Consider the following 21,895-nt stretch of genomic DNA (forward strand, 5'->3'; position numbering starts at 1 on the left):
TCAGAGATTTCATCAGGAAGAATTGACTAAAATACCACCTAGAGATAAATGGTAAGATCCTAAGGAACTATGAACTCATCTATTACCTGGAATCTTGGAAGAATTGGGGTATTTTCGTAGGAGGGAAAATTTTGAGCTGAGGGAACATTCTGTCAGTTAACATTAGAGCATGCATGCATGAGCTATGTTGCTGGCTCCTTTTCAGGTTTAAGAAAGTAGAGCAAATATTAGGCAAGTATAGTTTCATCCATAGACCATAGACATATACTTTAAAAGACCTCTCAATTTCAAGGCCAGCCTGGTCTATATACAAGGCTATATAGTGAGAGACTATCTCCAAAAATAGATTTACAGTGGCTGAAATTTTCTAAAAACCTAATTTTGGCTCCTGTTCGTAATCCCAGTGCTCCAGGAGGCCCAGCCCAGGCTACGTCTTGAGTGTTTTTTGAGTAACAAAGATAAGACATGAGTAGATGAGAGTAGATGAATGCCACTTAAATGGCAGGACAGCATTAAAATTTCAACTGCTGTATTGGTTTTGGCCTGAGATGCCAGCATTTGGGAAGCTGAGAACTATGAGTTTAAAGCCAATTTGGACTATGTGGTTACTATTGCTAAGCTGGATGTGGTACTGGTGATCCCAGCAAATGGTGGGAAGGGCTGCAAGTTTGAGGCTTAGACATCAGTAAAACTATGGTGACTCAGGGCAAAGGTCTGCCTAGCCTTGGAAGTAAAATATATCTTAGAAATAACAGTTGGATGCATGAACATTAACCAGGCCAGAGATCTGAAACAAAGGCACAAAAGCAGGGTGTGAAGTAAGTAAACGCTTGGCAAGCATGATGTAGATAGTTGGAGAAAGTGAATTACAAATTATGCACACTGAAAGGAAACTTCTTTTTCTAAGGGTTTAATAGGTGACAATAACAACCCTGTACTGAGGAGGTAAGATTAATACTAACGCCTCTTGGCTGAAAGACATTTGGCAGCCTATTTCCACAACAGCTGTACTTGCAGGCCCCACTTCCTCTGCCAATATTAACATTGCTCTTTATTGAACGGCGCCCCTCTTCCCCCAATCTCCCAGACGATGAACTACAGTTGTGCACCATTGTGTCTCATATGGTGCAGGGGATTGAACGCAGGTCTTGCTGCATGCTAGGCAAGTCCTCAATTGAGGTCCAGAACAGCTCTTCCTAACCAGTAATTAATACATCTTTGCCTTCTTCACCTCAACATTTTGGGGAAGGAGTCAACATGGAAGCAGCCTCCGTGCACGAGGCTTGGCTTCGATCTCCAGCACTACACAGTTTGTAAGACATCCTTCCCAACTCGAAAGACCTCGCCAATCAAGGAAACAGGGTTAGGGGAACAAGGAGAACAACTTAAAAAGGACATAGTGCCAACGTATATATATTTCATAGTGTAGTGTTACTGTAAGAAGATCTACAAGAGGAATGTAAACGAGTGTTTTCCCTGTTAGAGTGACCAGAGACCTGTGCCATGGCCACCAGTAGCCTATATACAATGCCGTGTATGAATTAGAGTGATTTTTCTGTTCACCATTCTTAGGCCCAACCTATACAACTAAAAAATGGCCCTCCCTTGGTCTAGCCCTACTAGAGTCTAGCATGAAGGCTGAAGGAATAGGTAGTAGAGATGGAAATAGGCTGAATATGGAGGAGATAGACTTGATTAAGGAAAAGGTAAGAATCGAGCCCATGACTTAGTCAAAGAAGAGTGACGCCATTATTCAGGGAGCAGGTACTTACTAAAGGTACTGAATAAGTATTCAGGGAGCAGGTACTTACTAACTTAGTAGTGCTATTCTGATTCAAAATCGCTAGTGATGAGCCATGTGTGGCAGTGCATGCCTTTAATCCCAGCACTCGAGAGGCCAGCCTGGTCTACGCAGCCAGTTCCCAGGCCACTTGTGCCTTCAGGAAAACCTTATCTCAAGACCAAGATTAAGTTTTAAAAAAAATGGCCGGGCGTGGTGGCACATGCCTTTAGTCCCAGCACTCAGGAGGCAGAGGCAGGCGGATCTCTGTTGAGTTCAAGGCCAGCCTGGTCTACATAGTGAGTTCCAGGACAGCTGGGGCTACAGGGAGACCGTCTCAAAAAGACCAAAAATTAAAAATTAAAAATAATGTGCATAGTGAGCCTGTGATTGAAGGCCTCCATTTCTGCACAGAATATCTGGACTCCGTTCACAACTCAGAGTGGACATGTTCAGAATCTGGCTCAGGAGGATTAGAATTTGAAGAGTCTGTGTTTGAAGTACTCAGCTCCCCATCTGGCTCAAATGGTCGCAAGTTTGCATAGGTCACTTCTTGGGCTAGCTGCTCTAGGGAAGGACGGCCCAGTAGCAGATTTCGAAGTGAAATACGAGTCATCAGGAAGCTGAAAAATGAAAAAAGCACCCAATCCAAATTCACGTTTGAACAGAATAAAAAGCCCTGAGAAACACCTGCTCTTAGACCCACTTACCCAGGCAATATGCCTTGTAACTCTCCACATCCCAAATGCAAGGCTATCCTACTCTTTGGACAGTTCTACAGAAGATTCCAGGGTATGGTAGGAATAACCACAGGGACATTAGAATCGGGGAGAGGAGGATTGAGCGGTTAAAGATTTCCAGGAGTCTCTACTGTTAGTTACCCTCACCAGTGAATAGCTACCAAACTTGCAAACACCTGATAGCAATGACAGATATTCAGCAGGTAAGGTGAAACTCACCTGCGGCGGAAGACATACAGCTTTCGTAGCAAGAAGCGGAAGAGCCGCTCGTGGAAAGGGCTATTTCGCCGGCGTTCAATCTCTTGAAGCTTTCGCTGCCGTCTTAGAAATGTCTGAACCAGAGGTATTGGCTCAGGGCCCCCTTTTACTTCCCCTTCCAAAAGAGGCTGCAGTTCTAGAGGTAGAGGCCCTGTTTCTGCCAAGACAGCAAAAGGAATGAGATGGACCACTTTCTCCTTTAGAAGTCCATTTCCATCATTAGAGGTTTCAGTGGGCTAGATCCTTTAATGGCTAGGTCTTCATAACCCTGACTTCCTACAATCAGGTGCTAGCACAGTCCAAATCTTCATGAACTTACCACTTCCATTCTCCACCTTCTCCTTCAATTCCTGCAGATATGCCAGGTCTTGCTCCAGTGCGACCTCTGTAGTGTTGACATAGACGTACATATAGCAGGAAGGAGTGGATGATATGGTATACACTTTATGGTACTCACCCGCAGGCAACTGATGGGGTAAGAAAGATATTTTACCCTAACCTTTCCCTAGCCAGACTATGGCCTCCCTCCTTTAACCCTCCTGGCACCTTTTTTCTCCTATGTCTTGGAATCTGAAGTCTGAAATCTGAATAATACTGTTCCACAGCCCCAGAGGTCCTGGATACACCCCCGCAACACCCAGTGTTTTGTTTTTTAGTTCAGGTCTCACTGCAGCCCAGGCTGGACTAGAATTCTCAATTTTCCTGCCTAACCTCCCAGATGCAGAGCTTAGAAGCACTTGCCACCACATCTGGCTGAAACCCTTGCTGTTAGGGCCTCTACTACATTACTACTCTGGCAAAGCATTTCTGGTCTATAATAAATGAACTTTGCTCACCTAAACATTATGCCACTTTAAAAACATTTCTTTTGTGGTACTAGCGATTGAACCCAGGGCCTCATGCATGCTAAGCAAGTACCTACCACTGAGCTATAGTCCCCAGCCTCTGCCACTAAGCCTAGCAAAATACCTGCATTTTTTCTCCCTCTTGAAGAGTCTGGTTCTTTTGTTCTGCCACCAATTCCACAGTTACTGCTCCCCGAAGCAGTTGGATGCTAGTATTGCCCAGGTCTTCACTCACAAAATTCTCTAGATGAAGCCCTGCCAGGGGCAACAGAGTTCACCATCCCACCTATTATAGCCCATTCCTATGCCACTCCATCCCACCAGAACAGAGACATCATACCTTCACCACCACCACCCCCAGAGTTGCCTCCCTACCCCATCATATGCAATATTCCTGGTCAAGGAAGCCAAGGAAAGACAGCAAAATCTCTTCACTTTCCTCCATACCAGGGAAATCTGCAATGAAGACCACCTCAGTGTGGTTGTCCAGACTGCTCTTAATTTCCTGTAACTTGGTCCTCCAGGGAGATAGATCCATCAAGAGTGGCTGCACCCAAGGTGTGCGCTGGAAGGGAGACCAGACAGCCTGCACAATGTCCACACGAGGGTCAAAAAGCCTTGGGAAAGAAAACCATGTTCCAAGGAGGCAACGGCCACCCACCCACCAGATTTCTGGTTCTGTTCCTTTCATCACTGTACCCATAGAGAGGGAATAGGATTTCCCAAAAGGAAAAATGCCCGGTATCAGCCAGCATGTTATTCCCAGTCCATGGTGGAGAGGTGGAGAGAAGGGGAAAGAAATTCTGGAGCACGAGATAGAATGGGGGTTAGTAGCCACCTGAGAAGAAGGCATTGTGTTAACAGTGTCTAAAAGAACAAGTCAGTTACTTTCCTCTTGGATGATGGTGCCCCCTATTGGACACAACCAGCTATGCCCACAACCAGATCAACCCAGACATGCACTAGACTGAGGACAGCCTTTTAAAAAAGCAAGACATGGGGGGAATATGAGCTATTCATCTTGGCAAAAAGAGCTGGGCTTTACTTTGTCCCTGTCTCTGCTCCCCTTGCCCACCTCTGCTGGAAGCGGTCATTGATGGAGACCCAGATATCAAAGAAGATCTGGGGCTCAGTGACATTGTACTTGGGAAGCAGGAGGCTCAGGCAAGTGGCATATTGCTTCAGCATGTCTGCATGATCCTTCCAGCGCCGACTCTGTGTGAATACCTGCCCCAAACCCCCATGTTAGTCCCACTTCATCACTGTTAGCTTCCAAGACACGCACTGCCAATGCACAAAGATCTCTGCTACTGCCTAATTTGGCCAGAAAAAAAAAAAAATCACAACTTAAGTTTTCATTACTGAGTTAATGGTACTTACCTTTGCTAATATCTCAATTCAGAAAAATTACAATTTTTTTTTCTATCTAAAAGTTTAGCATCAGGCATGGTGGTTAAAACAGAATTTCCACAAGTTCAAAGACAGCCTGAGCTATACAAAAAGACCCTGTCTGAAAATGGAAAATCAGGGTAGGCAAGATGGCTAAGTGAATGCACCTGCCAGCAAGCCTGACAACCTGAGTTCAATTTGGAACGCACATAAAGGTTTCTACTGACTCCACAAAGTTGTCTACTGACCTCCACAGGTGTGCTGTGACATACATACACCTACACAAACAAACATAACAAAAGTTACTAAAGGCTCAGGGATGGGGATGTAGCTTAATGGTAGAGTATGTGCTTAACATGTACCAGGCAGTGGGTTCAATCTCCCTAGTACCAAAAAAGGGGAAAAAAAGCAGGTTCCATTTGGCTTTTGTGTGTAGGACCAAATCAGACTCCAAACCTCAAAGGTGCTCTGAAGAACAGTGAACTCCCAATACCAGACATCTCACCCCAGGGTTAAGGTAGCCCAGCTCGCCAGTAAGGCCATCACGGTAGGTGATCTTGACATGCTGGTGGGAGCGAGAGTGCACCATCATGTCCCACGAATAGCCATACAGTCCATTTGTCCAGTTGTTGTAACCCTGGAAAGGCAGAGCAGAGGGATCAGCTCAAACCAATCTCATCCTCCAAGAAAGGGCTACAGGGGGTTGGAGAGATAGCTCAGCGGTTAAGAGCACTAGCTGCACCAGGCATGGTGGTGCATGCCTTTAATCTCAGCACTTGGGAGGCAGAGGCAGGTAGATCTCAAAGATGGAGGCCAGCCTGGTCTACATATTGAATTCCAGGCCAGCTGAAGTTACAGGGAGACCCTGTCTCAATAAGACAAAAATAAGAGCACTTGCTGCTCTTTCAGAGGACCCAAGTTTAGTTACCAGCACCTACATGTCTAACAACCATTCATAACTCCAGTTCCAGGGGAATCTGATGCCCTCTTCTGACCTCTACCAGCATTCCATGACACAGGTGATACATATAGGCAATACACTCATACATATAAAATTGACCAGGCTGGCCTTGAACTCAGAGTTCTGCCTTTGTCTCCCGAGTGCTGGGATTAAAGGCATGCACCATCACACCCAGCACAAATAAAATTTCTTTTTTAAAAAAGGGCTTCAGGGCTAGAGAGATGGTGCAGATATTAAAGACTCAGGCTCAAAACCAAAAGGACAAGAAAGAGCTACAAAACCAGCTCCTTCTTTCCCAAATAGCACCATCTCTGCCACTTTCCAAGCCCAGCCCTGGTAGCATGTGTCATTTACTACTACAAACCTGGGTGAGGAAATGGGAATAGGGCAGGAAGAGCTGCTCCAGGAGGTAGAACAGGGTGAAGACAGTTCCAAGTTGGTGACGAAGGCCTGGCTTCTGGCCACCTTTGGCCTGGCTCCTCTTATACACACAGGAAGCACTGGGCCGGGGGGAAGCTTTGAGGGGCAGCAGCTCTTGCAGACTTTTGGGGCAACGGGATACTAGTTTCCGAGGCCATTCATGGGAACAGAAGAGAGGGCTGCTGGCCAGCATGACATAGGGAAACATACCTAGGAAAGAAGGGAGAAAATATGTCAGTTTGTCAGGCTCCCTCAACTGCCTTCCCTATGAAGCAAATAGAAGACAGTCCACTTAAAGTTTGGTTTTTCTTTTTTTGAGACACAGTCTCATGTAACTCAGGCTGGCCTTGGACTCAATATATAGTCAGAATAACCTGATCATCCTCCCTACACCTCCTGAGTTCTGGGATTACAGGTACATATTACCACACCCAGTTTTATCAGGTGCTGGGAATCAAAACACAGGACTTCATGCATGCTAAGGAAGCACCCTAACAACTACATTACATCCCTGGCCCCTCAAAGAACTGCTTAACTTGTAGTTCCCAGAGATGACTCTATGCAACATACTGTCCCCAGAGGTCCCAATCCTCTCATTCTTATTTATTCCCAATGACTAGATTGGGGTCAATTTAGTTCCTACACCCACCATCTCCCAGCTGCAGACAATGCAGCTCTCAAGTAGCTCCCCACAGTCCCCTGGTTGCTGTTTCCTACCAGGCTATAGGTACTAACCAATGCTGAAGAGCTGTGAATTCATGCAGTGGAAGTAGGACACGAAGAGGAGGCCAATGGATCTCGAGGCATCAAAGAAGAGCAGGAAACCAGCTGAGAGGTCAAGAAGCAGTCCACACCAATGCACCACAAGTAGGCTAGTCAGTTCTTCGGACAACACTAGTCTGCAGACACAGGGACAAAGTCCAGGGCCAGCCAACTGGGTAACCCAGGAATCACAGCCTATTATCTCTGTGTATACCCCACTGGTATCTCCTAGGATAAAATTTGATTGAGAAGTATACTGGAGGAGTTGGAGAGATGGCTCAGAGGTTAAGAGCATGCACTGACTGTGCTTGTAGAGGACCTAGGTTCAGTTCCCAGCACCTACATGGCGGCTTACACCATTAGCAACTCCACTTAGAACTACAGGAGATCCAGTACCCTCTTCTGGCTTCTGTGGGCACTGCTCACGAGTACACTTACATACAAACAGGCAAAACGCTCATACACATAAAATAAAATTTTTTTAATTGAAAAAAAAAGCTGGGCATGCTGGTATAAGTCATTAATCCTAGCACTTAGAAAAGGAAAGGCAGGCAGATCTCTGTGAGTCCAAGGCCAGCCTGGCCTAGATAGTGAGTTCCAGGCCAGCTGAGCTATAGGGAAGCCGTGTCTCAAAAAACCAAAAACAAACAAAAACCCCCAAAACTGTAGGGATCTTCATGGAAAGTCATAAATGAGAAGAAATATTAAAAGGTGAAGCCTTGGGCTGGGAATGCAGCTCAGTTGGTAGAGTGCTTGCCTACCAGGCATGAAGGCCTGAGTTTGATTCTGGCACCACATAAAACTGAGTGGGTGTGGCAATACATATCTGTAATCCCAGCATGAAGATCAGGAAGTTCAAGGTCATTCTCAGGGAGTTTGAGGGCAGCCTTGGCTATATAAGACCCTATCAAAAAAAAAAAAAAAAAAAGGAACAAATTGGCTCAGTGAGTGAAGGTGCTTGCCACTGAGCCTGATGCTGATGACCTGCTTTGATCACTGGGATCCAAATGATAGGAGAAAACCAACTCCTGCAAGTTGTCCTCTGACCTCCACACATATGCCATGGCATATGTGTGTCTACATACCTCCCCCCCACACACATAAATATTTTAAAAAGTAATTTTTTAAAAGATGACTTCTTGACTAGCAAGTCAAACTACAGAAAATGTGAAATAGAGAAAAAGAAGCAAAGTTGGAGAAATAGGAGGAAGAGAAAAACCACTGGTGAGCTTCTGTTTTATAGCTGATAATAATGGTTTTGGCAGAGCAGGAACAGCACTACCTATCTTTACCACACTGTCTGAGGAGCTCTTACAAGAGACTGAAGTCAGGCTGGGCGCACATCTTGAATTCCAGCACTTTAATCTCAGCACTCAGGAGGCAGAGACAGGAGGATCTATGAGTTCAAGGCCAGCCTGGTCTACGTAGCAAGTTCTAGGTTAGCCAGGGGTACATAGTGAGATCCTGTCTCCAAAGCACAAAGACTGAGGTCAATGCTGGGGCACTTGCTTCAAATGATGAGACCCTAGGTCTAATCTCCAATACTGCCAAAAATAAAATAAATAATAAAATAATAAGAGACTAGGGCATCAGGGCAAGGATACAAGCAGCTCCCAATACCACCCAAGGTAACTGCTGGGGTACTGGTTCATTTAGCAAGTTACCTGATTTTGGATCGTCTCTCTTTTTTTTAAATATTTATTTTATGTGTATGCGTGTATTGCCTGCGTGTAGGTAAGTGCACCCGTGACGTGCGAAGCCTGAGGAGGACAGAAGAGGTTGTTGGATCCCCTGGAACTGGAGTTATGGACAGTTGTTAGCTGCCACATGGATGCTGGGATTTGAACCCAGGTCTTCTGCAAGAACAATCAGTGTTCTTAACCACTGAGCCATCTCTCCAGCCCCCTTTTTTTTTCTTTTTTTCTTTTTTAACTATCTGTACAAGGGAGTCTCCTAGAGACCATTGGGTCTCGCTCTTCTAAATGTGGCTGACTAGGGAAATGAGTAGACAGAGGATGGCATGAGGTAAATTCCAGCAGACATTATGTAGACCCGATGGACATGAATCACCCACTCTGTACATGTGTCCCCGATGGACATGAATCACCCACTCTGTACATGTGTCCCAAGATCTCTACCCTGACTTCACTCACTTGAAGGGACTGAAGAGCCAATGCCGGGACAAGTGTTCCATGGAGTAGCCTTCGACCCAGTCTGCATCCAGCTTTTTCACACCCGCAATGAAATACACAATGAAGATCTGTAAATACAAAATGCAGCCTGAATGTCAAGCAAACCTTGTTTTCTGTAGATGATCACGAATGAAGTTCTGGTCTCAGCCCACCCAAGGTCCAAGAAAGAACAGATCCTCTAACTACTCATTTCAGTTACACATGCAACAAGTGTTTGGGGTTTTTTTTTAGCATTCTACCTAGGCCAGGCAGATTAGGCAGGAAGAGGGAAGTCAAGAAGCATAGACATGATTCTCTCAGGTTTCTAATCCAGCATAGACAAGGCACTATTCACTCCTTCCATGATTGGGTGAGTTTAGGGAACTGGAGAAAATGCAAAGGCCCATCTAGGTTTCCAGCTAAAGGAATAATCCAGGGCTGGCAAGAGGTTCAGTAGATAAAAGCTCAAGCCTGACAACCTGAGTTCAATCCCCAGAACCCATAGGAAAAGCCAGATGTGGTAGTGTGCATCTGTAATCATGCCTACAGTGTGAAACAGATGCAAAAACAGGAGCTCGCCCAGGAGAATTACCCAGAAGCCTATGGGCCATCTAGTCTGGAGTATGCAGCAGGGCAGAAACAACAAGGAGACCCTTCCTCAGCAAAGCAGGAGAGAACCAACTCCTGAAACTTGTCCTCTGATCTCCACATACGCACGGTGGCACACACCCATACTCAAACTCACACAAGAAAATAACAACAACAATAATAATCCGGGGAGGTAGAGGAGAAGGCCACAAACAGATCACAAAGAGTATCTCTCTGTCTTAAAATCCTATACCTGGGCTGGGGAGATGGCTCAGAGTGGTAAAATGCTGCAAATGCATGAAGACCTGAGCTCTAATCCCCAGAATTAATGTAAAGTCAGGCATGGTGTGGTGTGGCATGCCTATAATCCCAGTGAGACAGGAGGCAAAGACAGGAAAATACCCAGAAGTTGTGGGCCAACTGGCCTGATATATGCAGTTGTGAGCTATTCAACAAGGTATAAGGTAAAGACTGGCATTTAAGGTTGTCCTCTGACCTCTACGTGTACACCATGGCACATGCACACACACGTATACACACAAAATCCTATACCTGGCCACGCAGTACTGTATAGTTCCAAAGGGGCACATGGGCATTCCTCTTTTGGGCATTCAGCAGGCCATCCACAGACCTACATGAAAGGAAGTAAACATGAAGGAAGGGCCTCTTAGTCCAGCCACATCCCCATCCTTACATTATGACGCTACTATCTATCTCAGAAACAGTTCTCCTGCCTTCCCTGATCCTCTGGGCTAAGATCCTTTTGAAACATATGAATAAATTTTGGGAGGAGGTAATGTTGAGAAAGGGTCTCATATCACAGGTTGGCCTCAAACTCACTGGGTAGCTGAGGCTGGCCTTGAGTTCCTGACATTCCTGCCTCTACCACACAAGTGCTGGGATTACAGGAGTGTACTACCATGCTTGGCAATATGAGTACATTGTAATGGTAATTACTATTAAGATCATAAAAGAGTATTGCTGCAGATGTTCTGTGGCTTATGAAATTACCCCACAATAAACTATCATACACTGAAAATAACTTTAGGCTGAAAATGTATTTTTTTTAATGTATATAAATGTAATGCCTGCACGTATGTTAGTGTACCCGTGTCATGCAATGCCCTCAGAGGTCAGAAGAGGGCATCAGAGTCCTCTGGAACTAAAGTTATAGGCGGTTGTTAGCTGCCATGTGGGTGCTGGGAATTGAACCCAGTTCTCTGCAAGAGCAACCAGTGCTCTTAACCATTGAGTCATCTCTCCAGCCCTGAAAATTTAATACACATATCCAACTGCATATAACATGTCCTACCCTGTATTAAATGTGCTCAGAACACTTACAATAGCCTACAGTTGGGCAAAATCACCCAACACAAAAGCCTATTTTATAATAAAGGGTTGAATATTTTTAAAAATATTTATATGTGTAGGAGTGTATTCCCTGCATGTGTATCAATGCACCTGTGTTGTGTAATGCCCACAGAGGTCAGAAGAGGGTGACTGATTCCTTGGAACTGGAGTTAGGGACAGTTGTTAGCTGCCATATGGGCACTGAGAATCAAACCCAGGTTTTCTGCAAAGCAGTCAGTGCTCTTAACTGCTGCTGAGCCATCTCTCCAGCCCCAAGGGTTGAATATTTTATTGGATACTCTACCAAGAGCGAGTAACAAAACAGTTATACCAGTATGCTCACACATAATCATGATGTCAAAAAACACTAAGGCTGGGCGTGTCTACACAGTGAGTTCCAGGACAGCTGGGGCTGCAGGGAGACCCTGTCTCAAAAAGACACGCCCCCCCCCGAAAAAACCCCACTAAGTTAACTGAGCATGGTAGCATCTGCCTTTAATCCAGGTGGATCTCTGTGAGTTCAAGGCCAGTCAGGGATATATGAGACTCTGTCTCAACAAAAACAAACAAACAAAAAATCCATTAATTTCAACTGTAAGTCAGAGAGTGTCTATATAGTAAATTACAATAACAAAAAATTCAGTGTAACTGGGCATGCCAGTACATGCCTATAATCTCAGTATCTAGGAGACAGAGGCAAGAATTACCACCAAGTTTGAAGCAAGCCTGTTATACAGATAACACATACACACACAAACACACACATACACACACACAGTTCAATGTTTTCTGTACCTCACACTTGAGTTTGTCCTAATGAATCTGATCAGGATAAAAACAAAAGCTATAAAGATATAATAGAAATGACAGAGGAATGAATTTGAGAGAGTATTTGCAAATCTAAAGGTGTGAGTTGGTGAGATGGCTCAGTCAGTAAAAGGTACCTCCTGGGTAAGCCTCATAGCCAGAGTTCGACTCTTGGAACCCAGGTAAAGTGGGATGTCCTCTGACCTCCACATGTGCCATGACACACATGCCCCCTTCCTCATATCAGGTGTCCCCCTCACCCCATACAATAATAAATAAAATTTTAAAAATTTAGGGCAGGCATGATGGGACACACCTCTAATCCCAGCACTTGGCAGAGGCAGAGGGATCTCTGTGAGTTCAAGTCAACCTGGTCACATAGCGAATTCTGGGTCAGCCAGTCAGTGAGGCCCTGTCTCAAAATAAATATAAAGGTATATACACATACATACACAGTGCAGTATCTTTTTTGTTGTGGTTTTTTTTGAGACAGAGTCTTATTCTGTAGCCCAGGCTGGCCTGGAACTTACTCTGTAATTCAGGCTATAATCCTCTTCTGCCTCCCCAGTGCTGGTATTAAAGGTGTGTACCAGCATATTTAGCAATGGGAATGTAGTTCAGGGACTGAGCATTTGCCTACTGTGTGCAAGGCCCTGGGTCTGATTCCCCAATTGACGGGGGGGGGGGGGGGGGATGAAAAATAAACTCAAAGTACCATAGCAAAATAATACACAATTTAATTAACATTTATAGAACAGGCTGACCGGATCCAGTGCTAGAGGGCCCCTGCTTTTAAATCTTTTGTTGTTGTTGTTGATTGTTTTTTGGCAGGGGCTCCCTAATCACAGCCCACCTGGAAATCATGATGTGAACCACTTTGGCCTCGATCTTGCAGAGATCCACCTGCCTCTGCCTCCCGAGGGCTGGGATTAAAGGCACGTGCCACCACACCTGGCGTCCTGCTTTTAACTCTTATCCTGGGAGAGAACTGAGAAATCCAGGCTACTACTCCCCAGTCTTGGGGAGGCAGAAACCAAGCAGGTTTTCAAGAAGTTTGGGAAAAGGTGGCTTACACTGTGGTCAAGAGCACTGGACTGCAGTCAAGTACACCTGGAGTCTCATTTGTTTTTTACCTGCTATGTAAACTTAGGCAAATACTATACTTCTCTAAGTCTTACTTTCTTCATCTACAAAATGAGGACGGCACTAGGGCCTCATTTTTGCTTGTTTTGAGACAAAGTCTCACTATGTAGTCCAAGCTGGCTTCACATTTAAAGCAATCCTCCTGCCTCAGCTTCCCAAATGCTGGGATTATAGATATGAGCCACAATACTCATCAAAGCTAAACATCCTGAATAGGCTTGAAGTCTGACAAAAGTGGGTACTAGGGGTTAGGGATATATCCTGGTGATTAGCATGCAGGAGGCTCTGAGTAATCCTAAGCACATGTATGTACACATTCACACATAACACACGTTTTTACAAAAGAATATGCTATGTGCATCAATGGTGAAACTTAATCTATCTTACTGATGTCCTACATCTGTTTCTCACTTAATGATAGGAAGAATCTCCTTAAGGTCTGCCTTGCCACCCTGACTCCAAATCCTTTCTCCACCTCCCCTGAGAGAGGGTCACCTAGGCCAGAGCTAGGGCGCGTTACTTTCTCCTAGGACAGCACTGTTGAGTAATCCTGGTAATATCTAATATCATCTCTGCCTCACAGCAACTTCTGCTTCAAGCTATAACTCTGCCTCTCTGGTTCACACACAGAAAGTCAAATTTGCACCACTGGAGTATCTGAAAACAGCTATGTCTGCCTTTAGTCTTCTCTTCTTCTAAGAGGGTTACAGGAAGTGGATAGATCAAGGCACCTGGAGAGATATGGAAAAAGCGAAGGGGTTGGATGGAATCATTGTGCTTTTTGTCACAACAATCACCCCACTTGCTGGTCCTTCCCCTTCCCAATTCCATCCAAGTTGGGCCAGTGAGATGGCTAAGCAGGTATGGTGCTCGTCATCAAGCCCAAGGACCTGAGCTCAATTCCTGAAAGCCATATGGTAGGAGAGAACCAACTCCTCCAAGTCTAAGGTCAAAGTATGACCTCATAACTATAATTTGAAAAACTTAGTTACAAATATGCCTACTGAGCCAGACATGGTAGCTCAAACGTGTAATTTTGGTACTCAGGAGGCTAAAGGAGATGAATAACAAGTTTGAGGCTAGCCTGAATTACACAGTGACTTCAAGCCCAGCAGGAGATAGAGCAATACCTACCTCAATCCCTCCCCCCATTAAAAAAAAAGTCTACGGGGACAATTTCTAGGACTTCATCAGACCCCTATCTCTGGTAAGCTTCCTGACCCAGATACACCTTCCCCTGTAATTCCTGAGACACATACCAATAGTGGTTTGCATCCATGAATGTCAGCTGAAAGGCCAGTAAACCATACAGATAGGAGTGGTTGTTCCACGATGTCTTGTCCAGGAGAAACACATACCAGTATGGTAGCAGGAATAACACACAGCTTATCCGGTAGCACAGGCCCAGCATCATACCCAGTGCCCCTGGGATTTTGAGGAGAGGATTAAAGGTCAAAGAGTCACTACAGACCCAGCTTCCCTGGGACAGGCTGTGACTGAGATTCAGAAAAGTCATCAGGCATTTTATAAGCATGTAGAAATAAATGAAAATTAAATATTATCTTAATATTTTATTCTTTTTGTTGTTGTTGTTTTTGGTCTTTTTGAGACAGGGTCTCCCTGTAGCCCCAGCTGGCCTGGAACTCACTATGTAGACCAGGCTGGCCTCAAACTTACAGAGATCCACCCGCCTCTGCCTCCCAAGTGCTGGGATTAAAGGCATGTGCTACCACACCCGGCTATCTTAATATTTTAAAAAGAAGAGTTATGGGGTCACAGCTCACATGACACAGGTAACAACATGAAGCTGAATTACAGCAGAAGTGACATAGGAACCCAAGGCCTTAGTTGTTCACCAGCATGCTTTTGGTGAATTTCTGGCAGGCCAGTCCACATTCTCCCAGTTCCCCTCACCCAGAAACATGATGGTGTAGACAAGATACATCCAGTCAAGCGGCAATGGGCGCAAGCCATCCAGCAAGGGGAAACGGCACACATCTAGCCCATCCAAGTATTTTCGGTCCAAGGAGCTAAGGCCCCGTTCCTGGGGAATGTCCAGTAGCATCAAGAATGCTGTGAAGGCAACAGGGGGAGACGAAATGACTCTCAGGCCTTCACTAAGGAAACAGGACACAGCTTCAAGCATGCCCAGCTCCAAACTTTGAGTTGGAGGCCAGCCTGAGCTACATTATGAGTTCAAGTCCAATCTGGAATACACAGAAAAACCCTGTTTCAGAAAATCAAAATAAGGGCTGGAGAGACGGTCAGTGGGTTAAGAGCACTGGCTGCTCTTATAGAGGACCTGGGTTTGGTTCCCAACACCCACGTGGCAGCTCACAACTGTAGATAACTCCAGTTCCAGGGGGTCCATTGTTCTCTTCTGGCACACATATTACCACAGCTCTGAGGGAGGCAGGGACAGGAGGGTTACTGGGGTTTACTGGCTTCCAACCTGCAGAGAAAATGCAAGCCCCAGGCTCAGGGAGAAATCCTGACTCAAAGGAATAGGCAGATTATTATAGAGGAATAGGTGGCTGATGGTGAACATTGGACACCCTCTTCTGGTCTTTGTGGGCATTCAAAGGCATGCACACACCCCTATATACCTAGGTGCATATATACTCACACAGATATACAAATAAATATTTTTAGAAATTTCACAGGGTTATAGAGAGGATTAAATAAATGTGCAAAACACTATAGAAACTGTTAGGGCTCACATAATCACAGTTATAAAAATACATATAAAAAGTGCTCTAGGTAGACCTTTTAACCTTTTTGACTCCTGACACACACCCAGGAAACCAGTGGTATTTTGTCAACACACTTAAACAGAATGGGCTATTCAGATCCAGAAGCCAGCTTGGGTTAAGGCAGGGTTTCTCAATCTCAGGACCAGTTGCATTAGCCACTCTGGTTAATTATCTGTAGGGATGTTTACCCTGCTCATTACAGGGCGCCTAGACCATTCTGATGCCATCAGCCACCTATTCCTCCTCCCCCCGCCCCCCAAGATATGACAACTAAAAATGTTTCCTGGGAGCAAAATTGTCCCAGCTGAAAACTGCTGAGCTAAAAGAAGTAATATCTTGACACATCTGTAACCTGGTCCAAACACAAACTGTGGCATTTAAGTTAGGAAGCTCTGGATCAGAAAGCCATAGTCAAAATGTTACTCTTGCTCTTTCTCCAAAGTGCTTAGCATAGCTGCCGAGCAATTTTGTGCCACATGCAAAATGGGTTCCTTGTCAGATATGATAGCGTCTGTAATCCCAGAATTCACGAAGCAAGAAGATGGCCCAAGCTGAAGGCTAGGCCAGCCTGGTCTACCTAGTGAGACCATTTCAAAAGCCAAAAAGAGCTGAGGAAATGGCTCAGTCAGCAAAGTGCTTGCCCCAAATATAAGGACCTAAATTTGGATCCCCAGCACTTATGTAAAAAAGCCAGGCACAACAGCTAGGCTTCTCAGTGTTGGGGAAGTGAAGACAAGAGGATCCCTGGGGTTTGCTGGCAGTCTAGGCAGTCTAACCCAACTGGTGAGCTCCAGGTTCAGGAAAGAGCCAGCCTCAACAAAGGAAGTTGAGGGGCAAGGCATGGTGGTGCACGCCTTTAATCTAACACTCGGGAGGCAAAGACAGGCAGATCTCTGTGAGACAGGCCAGCCTGGTCAAGTTCCAGGCCAGCTAAGGGCTACAGGGAGACCCTATCTCAAAACAACAACAAAAAGCAGAAAATGACTGACAAGAAGACACCCAATTATTATAAACCTCTGGCTCCCACATGCCTGGACACATATGTGCACCCCCCACACATGAATTTATGTGAGCACAGCATGTGAGTACACACACACACAAAGGTCTCCTGTCCTCTGCTCCATGTATGGATACAGCCTCTGATCAAAGCACTTCTGGACACTAAATCCTAATAGAAGGTAACAAGGCCAGGCATGAATCTAAACTTTCAAAGAACTCTTTCACTGTATCAATACTTCTGCTGAGCTTAGAGCTTCTAAGGAAAAGGGAGCAAAAGTCTATGAAGCTATTAAGAAATAGCCGATTGTCATTTTCTCACCCCCAACCAAAATCCCCTCGACCCAGAAAGCGTACTCACCAAAGAGAAAACGAAAGACAGCCAGATTTGCAGGATCCGTTGGACGATTAAGCAGAGTCACCAGATTCTGCCAGCTGGATAAATCTGCCCATTCAAACCCCAAAAGTTTCCCCATTCGGCTGCCCTGCCTGGGTCCTGAGGTCTGTCCAGAGTTGTCTTTCCGTACTTTATCTACAACCAAGAAGCGGGGACCATGTGTGCGTAGGAATGAAATAGGCTCCTCCCCAAATCAAAGAAACCGCAGCCCCACAACCTAGGGTTTCCGCCCAAGTCCCCTGGACACGACTACCGCCAGCTTCTGGGAGCAGGCCCTCCAGGATATCCCCCCAACTACTCCACAACACAGGCTGCAATCTCTCTCAACATGCCCCTTCCCAGCGGACGCCCGCGCACTGGGGCCAGCTTCTTCTCTAGGCCAGCCCTTAGGCTACCTGGGCCGGCAGCGACACCAGCAGAGCCGCCTTGCACAGGCATGACTTCGCAAGGGTTGGTGGGCTACTGCAGCTGACTCTGGGTATCTGGAACCCGGAGGATTCGTCGCCTTAGGCTCCGCCTCCTCGACACATCAGCACCTGCGCGGCTGGCCAGAAAGCGCCGGCACCGTCGTGAACAGCCCGGAACCGCCGCTCTAGGTTGGAGCTTGCTGTCGGGGGTGGAGCGAGGGGCCCCGCAGGGCGGAGCGAGGGCACGGCCAATAAGGGGGCGGAGCAGAGGCGGGGCCTTGGGAGGGGCGGGGCTGAGGGAGGAAGGAGCGGCCTCGGGGCGGGGCGAGGGATGGAGCAGAGAAAGGGGCGGGGCGAAGGAGGGGTCCTGGGGGGAGGCGGAGCTGGCAGGGAGGTAGGGTGGCGAGCCGGGCTTTGGGGCGGGGTGACGTGAGCGTCGAACGAGGGGCCTGGGGCGGGACGATCAGCTGGGCGGAGCCAGGGCCCTGGGCCCAGTCCGGACTGGGCAGGGGAGGCCTTAGGGCTGAGCAGCTCAGGCTCCGAGAGGCGTGGGTAACCTTGCACTGAAAAGCGGTGAGATGCCAATCACATCCTCAAACCCCGATATCTCTTTTTGAGAAAGGGCTAGCCTCGACCTCGTAGCGCTCTTCCTGCCTTAACGTCCGGAATGTTGGGATGACAGAGCTAAGATTCAAAACTGCTTAACTTCCTTGTATCCTTACCCAAGCCAATTAGAACCCTATAGTCTTCCTGGCATAAAGGAATCGAGTGGCGCAAAAGGACAGACTACCCCCACCCCCACCCCCACCCCCGCAGAAGTTGAAAGCCAAGTTAAGGATGCAAGTGCAAGAGTAGCCTCTTCTTAAGGCGAGTGCGACAATCCTTTCATTTTTTTTCCGCCGGTACCTGCAAAACCCCTAGGTTTGAAAACAGCGAGAGAATAGAATAGCCCAGCTAAAGAGGGGACGAGGAGCAAAGGCAGTGAGCCCAGCAGACCAAGTCAGAGAAGATTCTTAATCACAGCTGTAATACCTAATTTTCTCCACTGGGGTTAGCCAGCAGAATAAGAAAAAGCATCTCCCTGCAGTGAATGGTTCTTCCAACATTTTCACATCCGGACACTACACTGTTGGCAGTAGAGGAAACTAATTTTTATTTTTGTTATTTTATTTTGTTTCCTGTCTAATGTCGTTCAGGCAGGTGTCAAACTCAAAGATTTTCTTGAACTATGTACCTTCCTGCTTCTACCTTCCAAGTACTGGGATGATAGGCTGTGCTCCTGGCTTCTTTATTTTTATGTGTGTATGTGATGTTGGGGATCAAACGCAAGACCTGGAGTATGCTAATCAACCACTCTGCTCCTGAGTTACAAACCTTTGAAGGTTTTTCTTGAGACAGGGTCTCACTATGTAGCACTGACTGACCTGGAACTTGCTATGTAGACCAGGCTGGCCTTGAACACACAGAGATTTTTTTGAAGTTTTTTTTGGTTTGGTTGGTTTTTTGGTTTTTTTTTTTACTTTTTTCTTTTTATTAAACAAGAGTAGACAGGTACACGGTGGTAAATGCTAACTGTCCATATTCACATAGAGACACAGTGTAATCTCTGAGCCCGATATACACAGAAAAGAGGAAAAAAGCTAGAATTCTATGCACTACTACACAGGGGCCCAGCACCCTCAGCTTCCTGCAGAGTCAAGGGAGCAGGAAGTTTTTCTTTTTTCCCACAGAGCACGGTGGTGGTGGTGGTGGTGGTGGTGGTGGTGGCGAGTCCACAGTTTGAGACAAGGGACCAAAATGAATTTAGAACAGAAGAGTGGAGCTTCTTTTCCTGTTCAACTCTGCTCAAGGTTATTTCCCCCAAATATGTTGAGAACCATCATGTTGAGAAAAGAGACTTCAAAAACAGGGTGACTGAGCACAAGAGGGGCAGGGGGAGGGGGAAGACTACAACGTGCTCCCAGGGACTGGAGGAAATTAAAAAAGAAAAAGGAAAAAAAAAAAAGGAAGGTTGGAATCCATCAGTGTTCTTTTCTTTCAGTCATCTCCTTCATCCTCTCCTTCCTCTCCATCATCATCTTCATCATCTTCACCTTCATCCTCATCCTTCTTCATCTTCACCCTCATCCTCATCCTTCATCAGTGTCTTCCAACCCTTCATCATCATCATCATCATCTTCCCCTTCTCCTTCATCATCCATATCAGGAACCAAGTAGTACTGCAAGGGATTTGGCCAGATGTCTTTGATGACCTCTCCTAATTCATCTGCGCCTACATCAGAATGCTCAGTGAACCAGGTGAAGCAGCTCTCTGGTTCTTCATGCTGCCTCTTCCTGCTGGCTTTATTTTGAGGGTTTCATCAAAGCCTTTCCAGATTTCCATTTGATTTTAGTGCACTTTGAAGATGGATCACCACTCTCATCCAGATGAAATTCTTTGGAGAGAACTTTATTTTCAAAGTAAGGATTTTCATTAAAATAAAAATCTATTCTGGGACTGGAGAGATGGCTCAGTGGTTAAGAATACTGGTTGTTCTTGCAGAAGACCCAGGTTCGAATCCCAGCACCCACATGGCAGCTAACACTGTCCATAGCTCCAGTTCCAGGGGATCCAACAGCCACTTCTGTCCTCCATGGGCATTGCACAACACAGGTACATGCAGGAAATGCATGCACATAAAAAATAAAAATAATAAAAATTAAAAAAAATCTATTCTGGGGGCTGGAGAGATGGCTCCGTGGTTAAAAGCGCTGACTGCTCTTACAGAGGACCCGGGTTCAATTCCCAGCACCCACATGGTGGCTACAAACCATCCTTAACTCCAGTTCCAGGGGAATATGGAGCCCTTTCTGACCGCCGCTGCATTGCACGACACGGGTGCACTCACATACACGCAGGCAATACACTTATACATATAAAATAAAAATAATAAATAAAATTTTTAAAATCTGTTCCGTAACCTGATTTTATATCTTCAAATTCTGTCACTTCAACTCTGGTCAAGTAATGCAGCACCTCTTCATCCTCCTCCCCAAGCAGCGCAGACACTTGTGGATGGTTGACAAATGTTGTTACCCCACAATTTGGGATTTTGGTGTTCAATTCTGAGCTCTTCTGAAAAAATGGTTGGCAGAGTTTGTTATATTTCTGTTCTACTTTCAAAATTTCTTCACTGGCTTGTTCATCAAGTCTATTTCATTTTGTACTTCATCAATATGTTCAATTGCTTCTTGTTTTTTCCTCCCTTCTGCAAGCCCGGGGAGGCCGACGAGTCAGCCAGCTTTGGGGCAGCCCTAGGTCGGGGCTTCTTGGGCTGAGGTGGGGGTGCTGATTGTCATTTCAGGGCCATGCCATGACCGAGGTCAGCCGAGCAGAGTGCCGGCCGGACGTGGCCGGCTGCAGGAAGCTGGGAGCAAGAGCTTAAGATTTTTTATTTTTATTTATGCATATGTGTTGTATGGCTGTCTGTGCCGCATGTGTGCAGGTGCCCAAGTCAGGAAGAGGGTGTCAGATCCCCTGGACTGGAGTTACAGACAATTGTGAGTTGCCAGACACAGGTGTCAGGAATTGAATTCAGGTCCTCGGTAAGAGCACCAAGTGTTCTTAACTACCGAGCCATCTGTCCAGCCCCAACTGTGAAGATTTTTAAATTGAGAAGATTTTAAAATAAAATTTAAAAAATTACATACTGGCCAGACGTGGTGGCACACACCTTTAATCCCAGCACTTGGGAGGCAGAGGCAGGCGGATCTCTGTGAGTTCAAGGCCAGCCTGGTCTACATAGTGAGTTCCAGGGACAGCTGGGGCTATGGGGAGACCAAAAAACAAAAACAAAACAAAACAAAAAACCCAAAAAACATACTGATGCTAGGCATAGTGGTGCAAGCCTGTAATTCCTTACATCCAGCAGGAGGATTAGAAATTCAAAATCATCCTTGGATCATAATGAATCCCAAACCAACCTGTCTCAACAAAAACCCCAAAATTATATATACAAACACACACATATATGTGTACTCATTTATTCAGAGACAATAATAAAGTTATGTGTTTATGTAAATAACACTTGCAGCTCAATAGCAGATCACTGGTCTAGCATGTGTGAGGTTCTATTTGATCCCTAGCAC

The 21,895-nt window shown here is 45.9% G+C and overlaps 1 protein-coding gene and 1 pseudogene across 1 annotated transcript; both read right to left on the reverse strand.

Annotated features, from left to right (window-relative positions):
- Positions 1 to 894: 894 nt before the first annotated feature.
- Ggcx (gamma-glutamyl carboxylase) lies at positions 895 to 17,956 on the reverse strand. The gene is made up of 15 exons (XM_008840275.2): positions 17,756 to 17,956; positions 17,325 to 17,495; positions 15,129 to 15,287; positions 14,474 to 14,639; positions 10,467 to 10,545; positions 9,309 to 9,415; positions 7,129 to 7,292; positions 6,338 to 6,603; positions 5,518 to 5,649; positions 4,699 to 4,850; positions 4,071 to 4,240; positions 3,748 to 3,878; positions 3,098 to 3,245; positions 2,740 to 2,935; positions 895 to 2,403 (listed from the first exon to the last, which is right to left on the reverse strand). Exons 1-15 carry the CDS (start codon positions 17,796 to 17,798, stop codon positions 2,211 to 2,213), a joined length of 2,277 nt encoding a protein of 758 aa, XP_008838497.1. The 5' UTR covers positions 17,799 to 17,956; the 3' UTR covers positions 895 to 2,210.
- A 1,848-nt stretch (positions 17,957 to 19,804) lies between these two features.
- On the reverse strand, positions 19,805 to 21,117 carry LOC103739793 (annotated as a pseudogene).
- Between the last annotated feature and the right edge of the window lie 778 nt (positions 21,118 to 21,895).

The sequence above is a fragment of the Nannospalax galili genome, unplaced genomic scaffold (assembly GCF_000622305.1).
Source record: "Nannospalax galili isolate Female #2095 unplaced genomic scaffold, S.galili_v1.0 scaffold279, whole genome shotgun sequence".
In the NCBI taxonomy this organism is placed as follows: Eukaryota; Metazoa; Chordata; class Mammalia; order Rodentia; family Spalacidae; genus Nannospalax; species Nannospalax galili.

What these genes read in the sequence shown, in the direction of transcription:
- Ggcx (XM_008840275.2), bottom strand. Translation starts at nt 17,798, where the DNA reads ATGCCTGTGCAAGGCGGCTCTGCTGGTGTCGCTGCCGGCCCAG. An exon ending in CTACACCATCATGTTTCTGG is followed by an intron (nt 14,640 to 15,128) that starts GTGAGGGGAACT and finishes TCAAAATCCCAG; the next exon opens with GGGCACTGGGTATGATGCTG. An exon ending in ATGGATGCAAACCACTATTG is followed by an intron (nt 10,546 to 14,473) that starts GTATGTGTCTCA and finishes CCTTTCATGTAG; the next exon opens with GTCTGTGGATGGCCTGCTGA.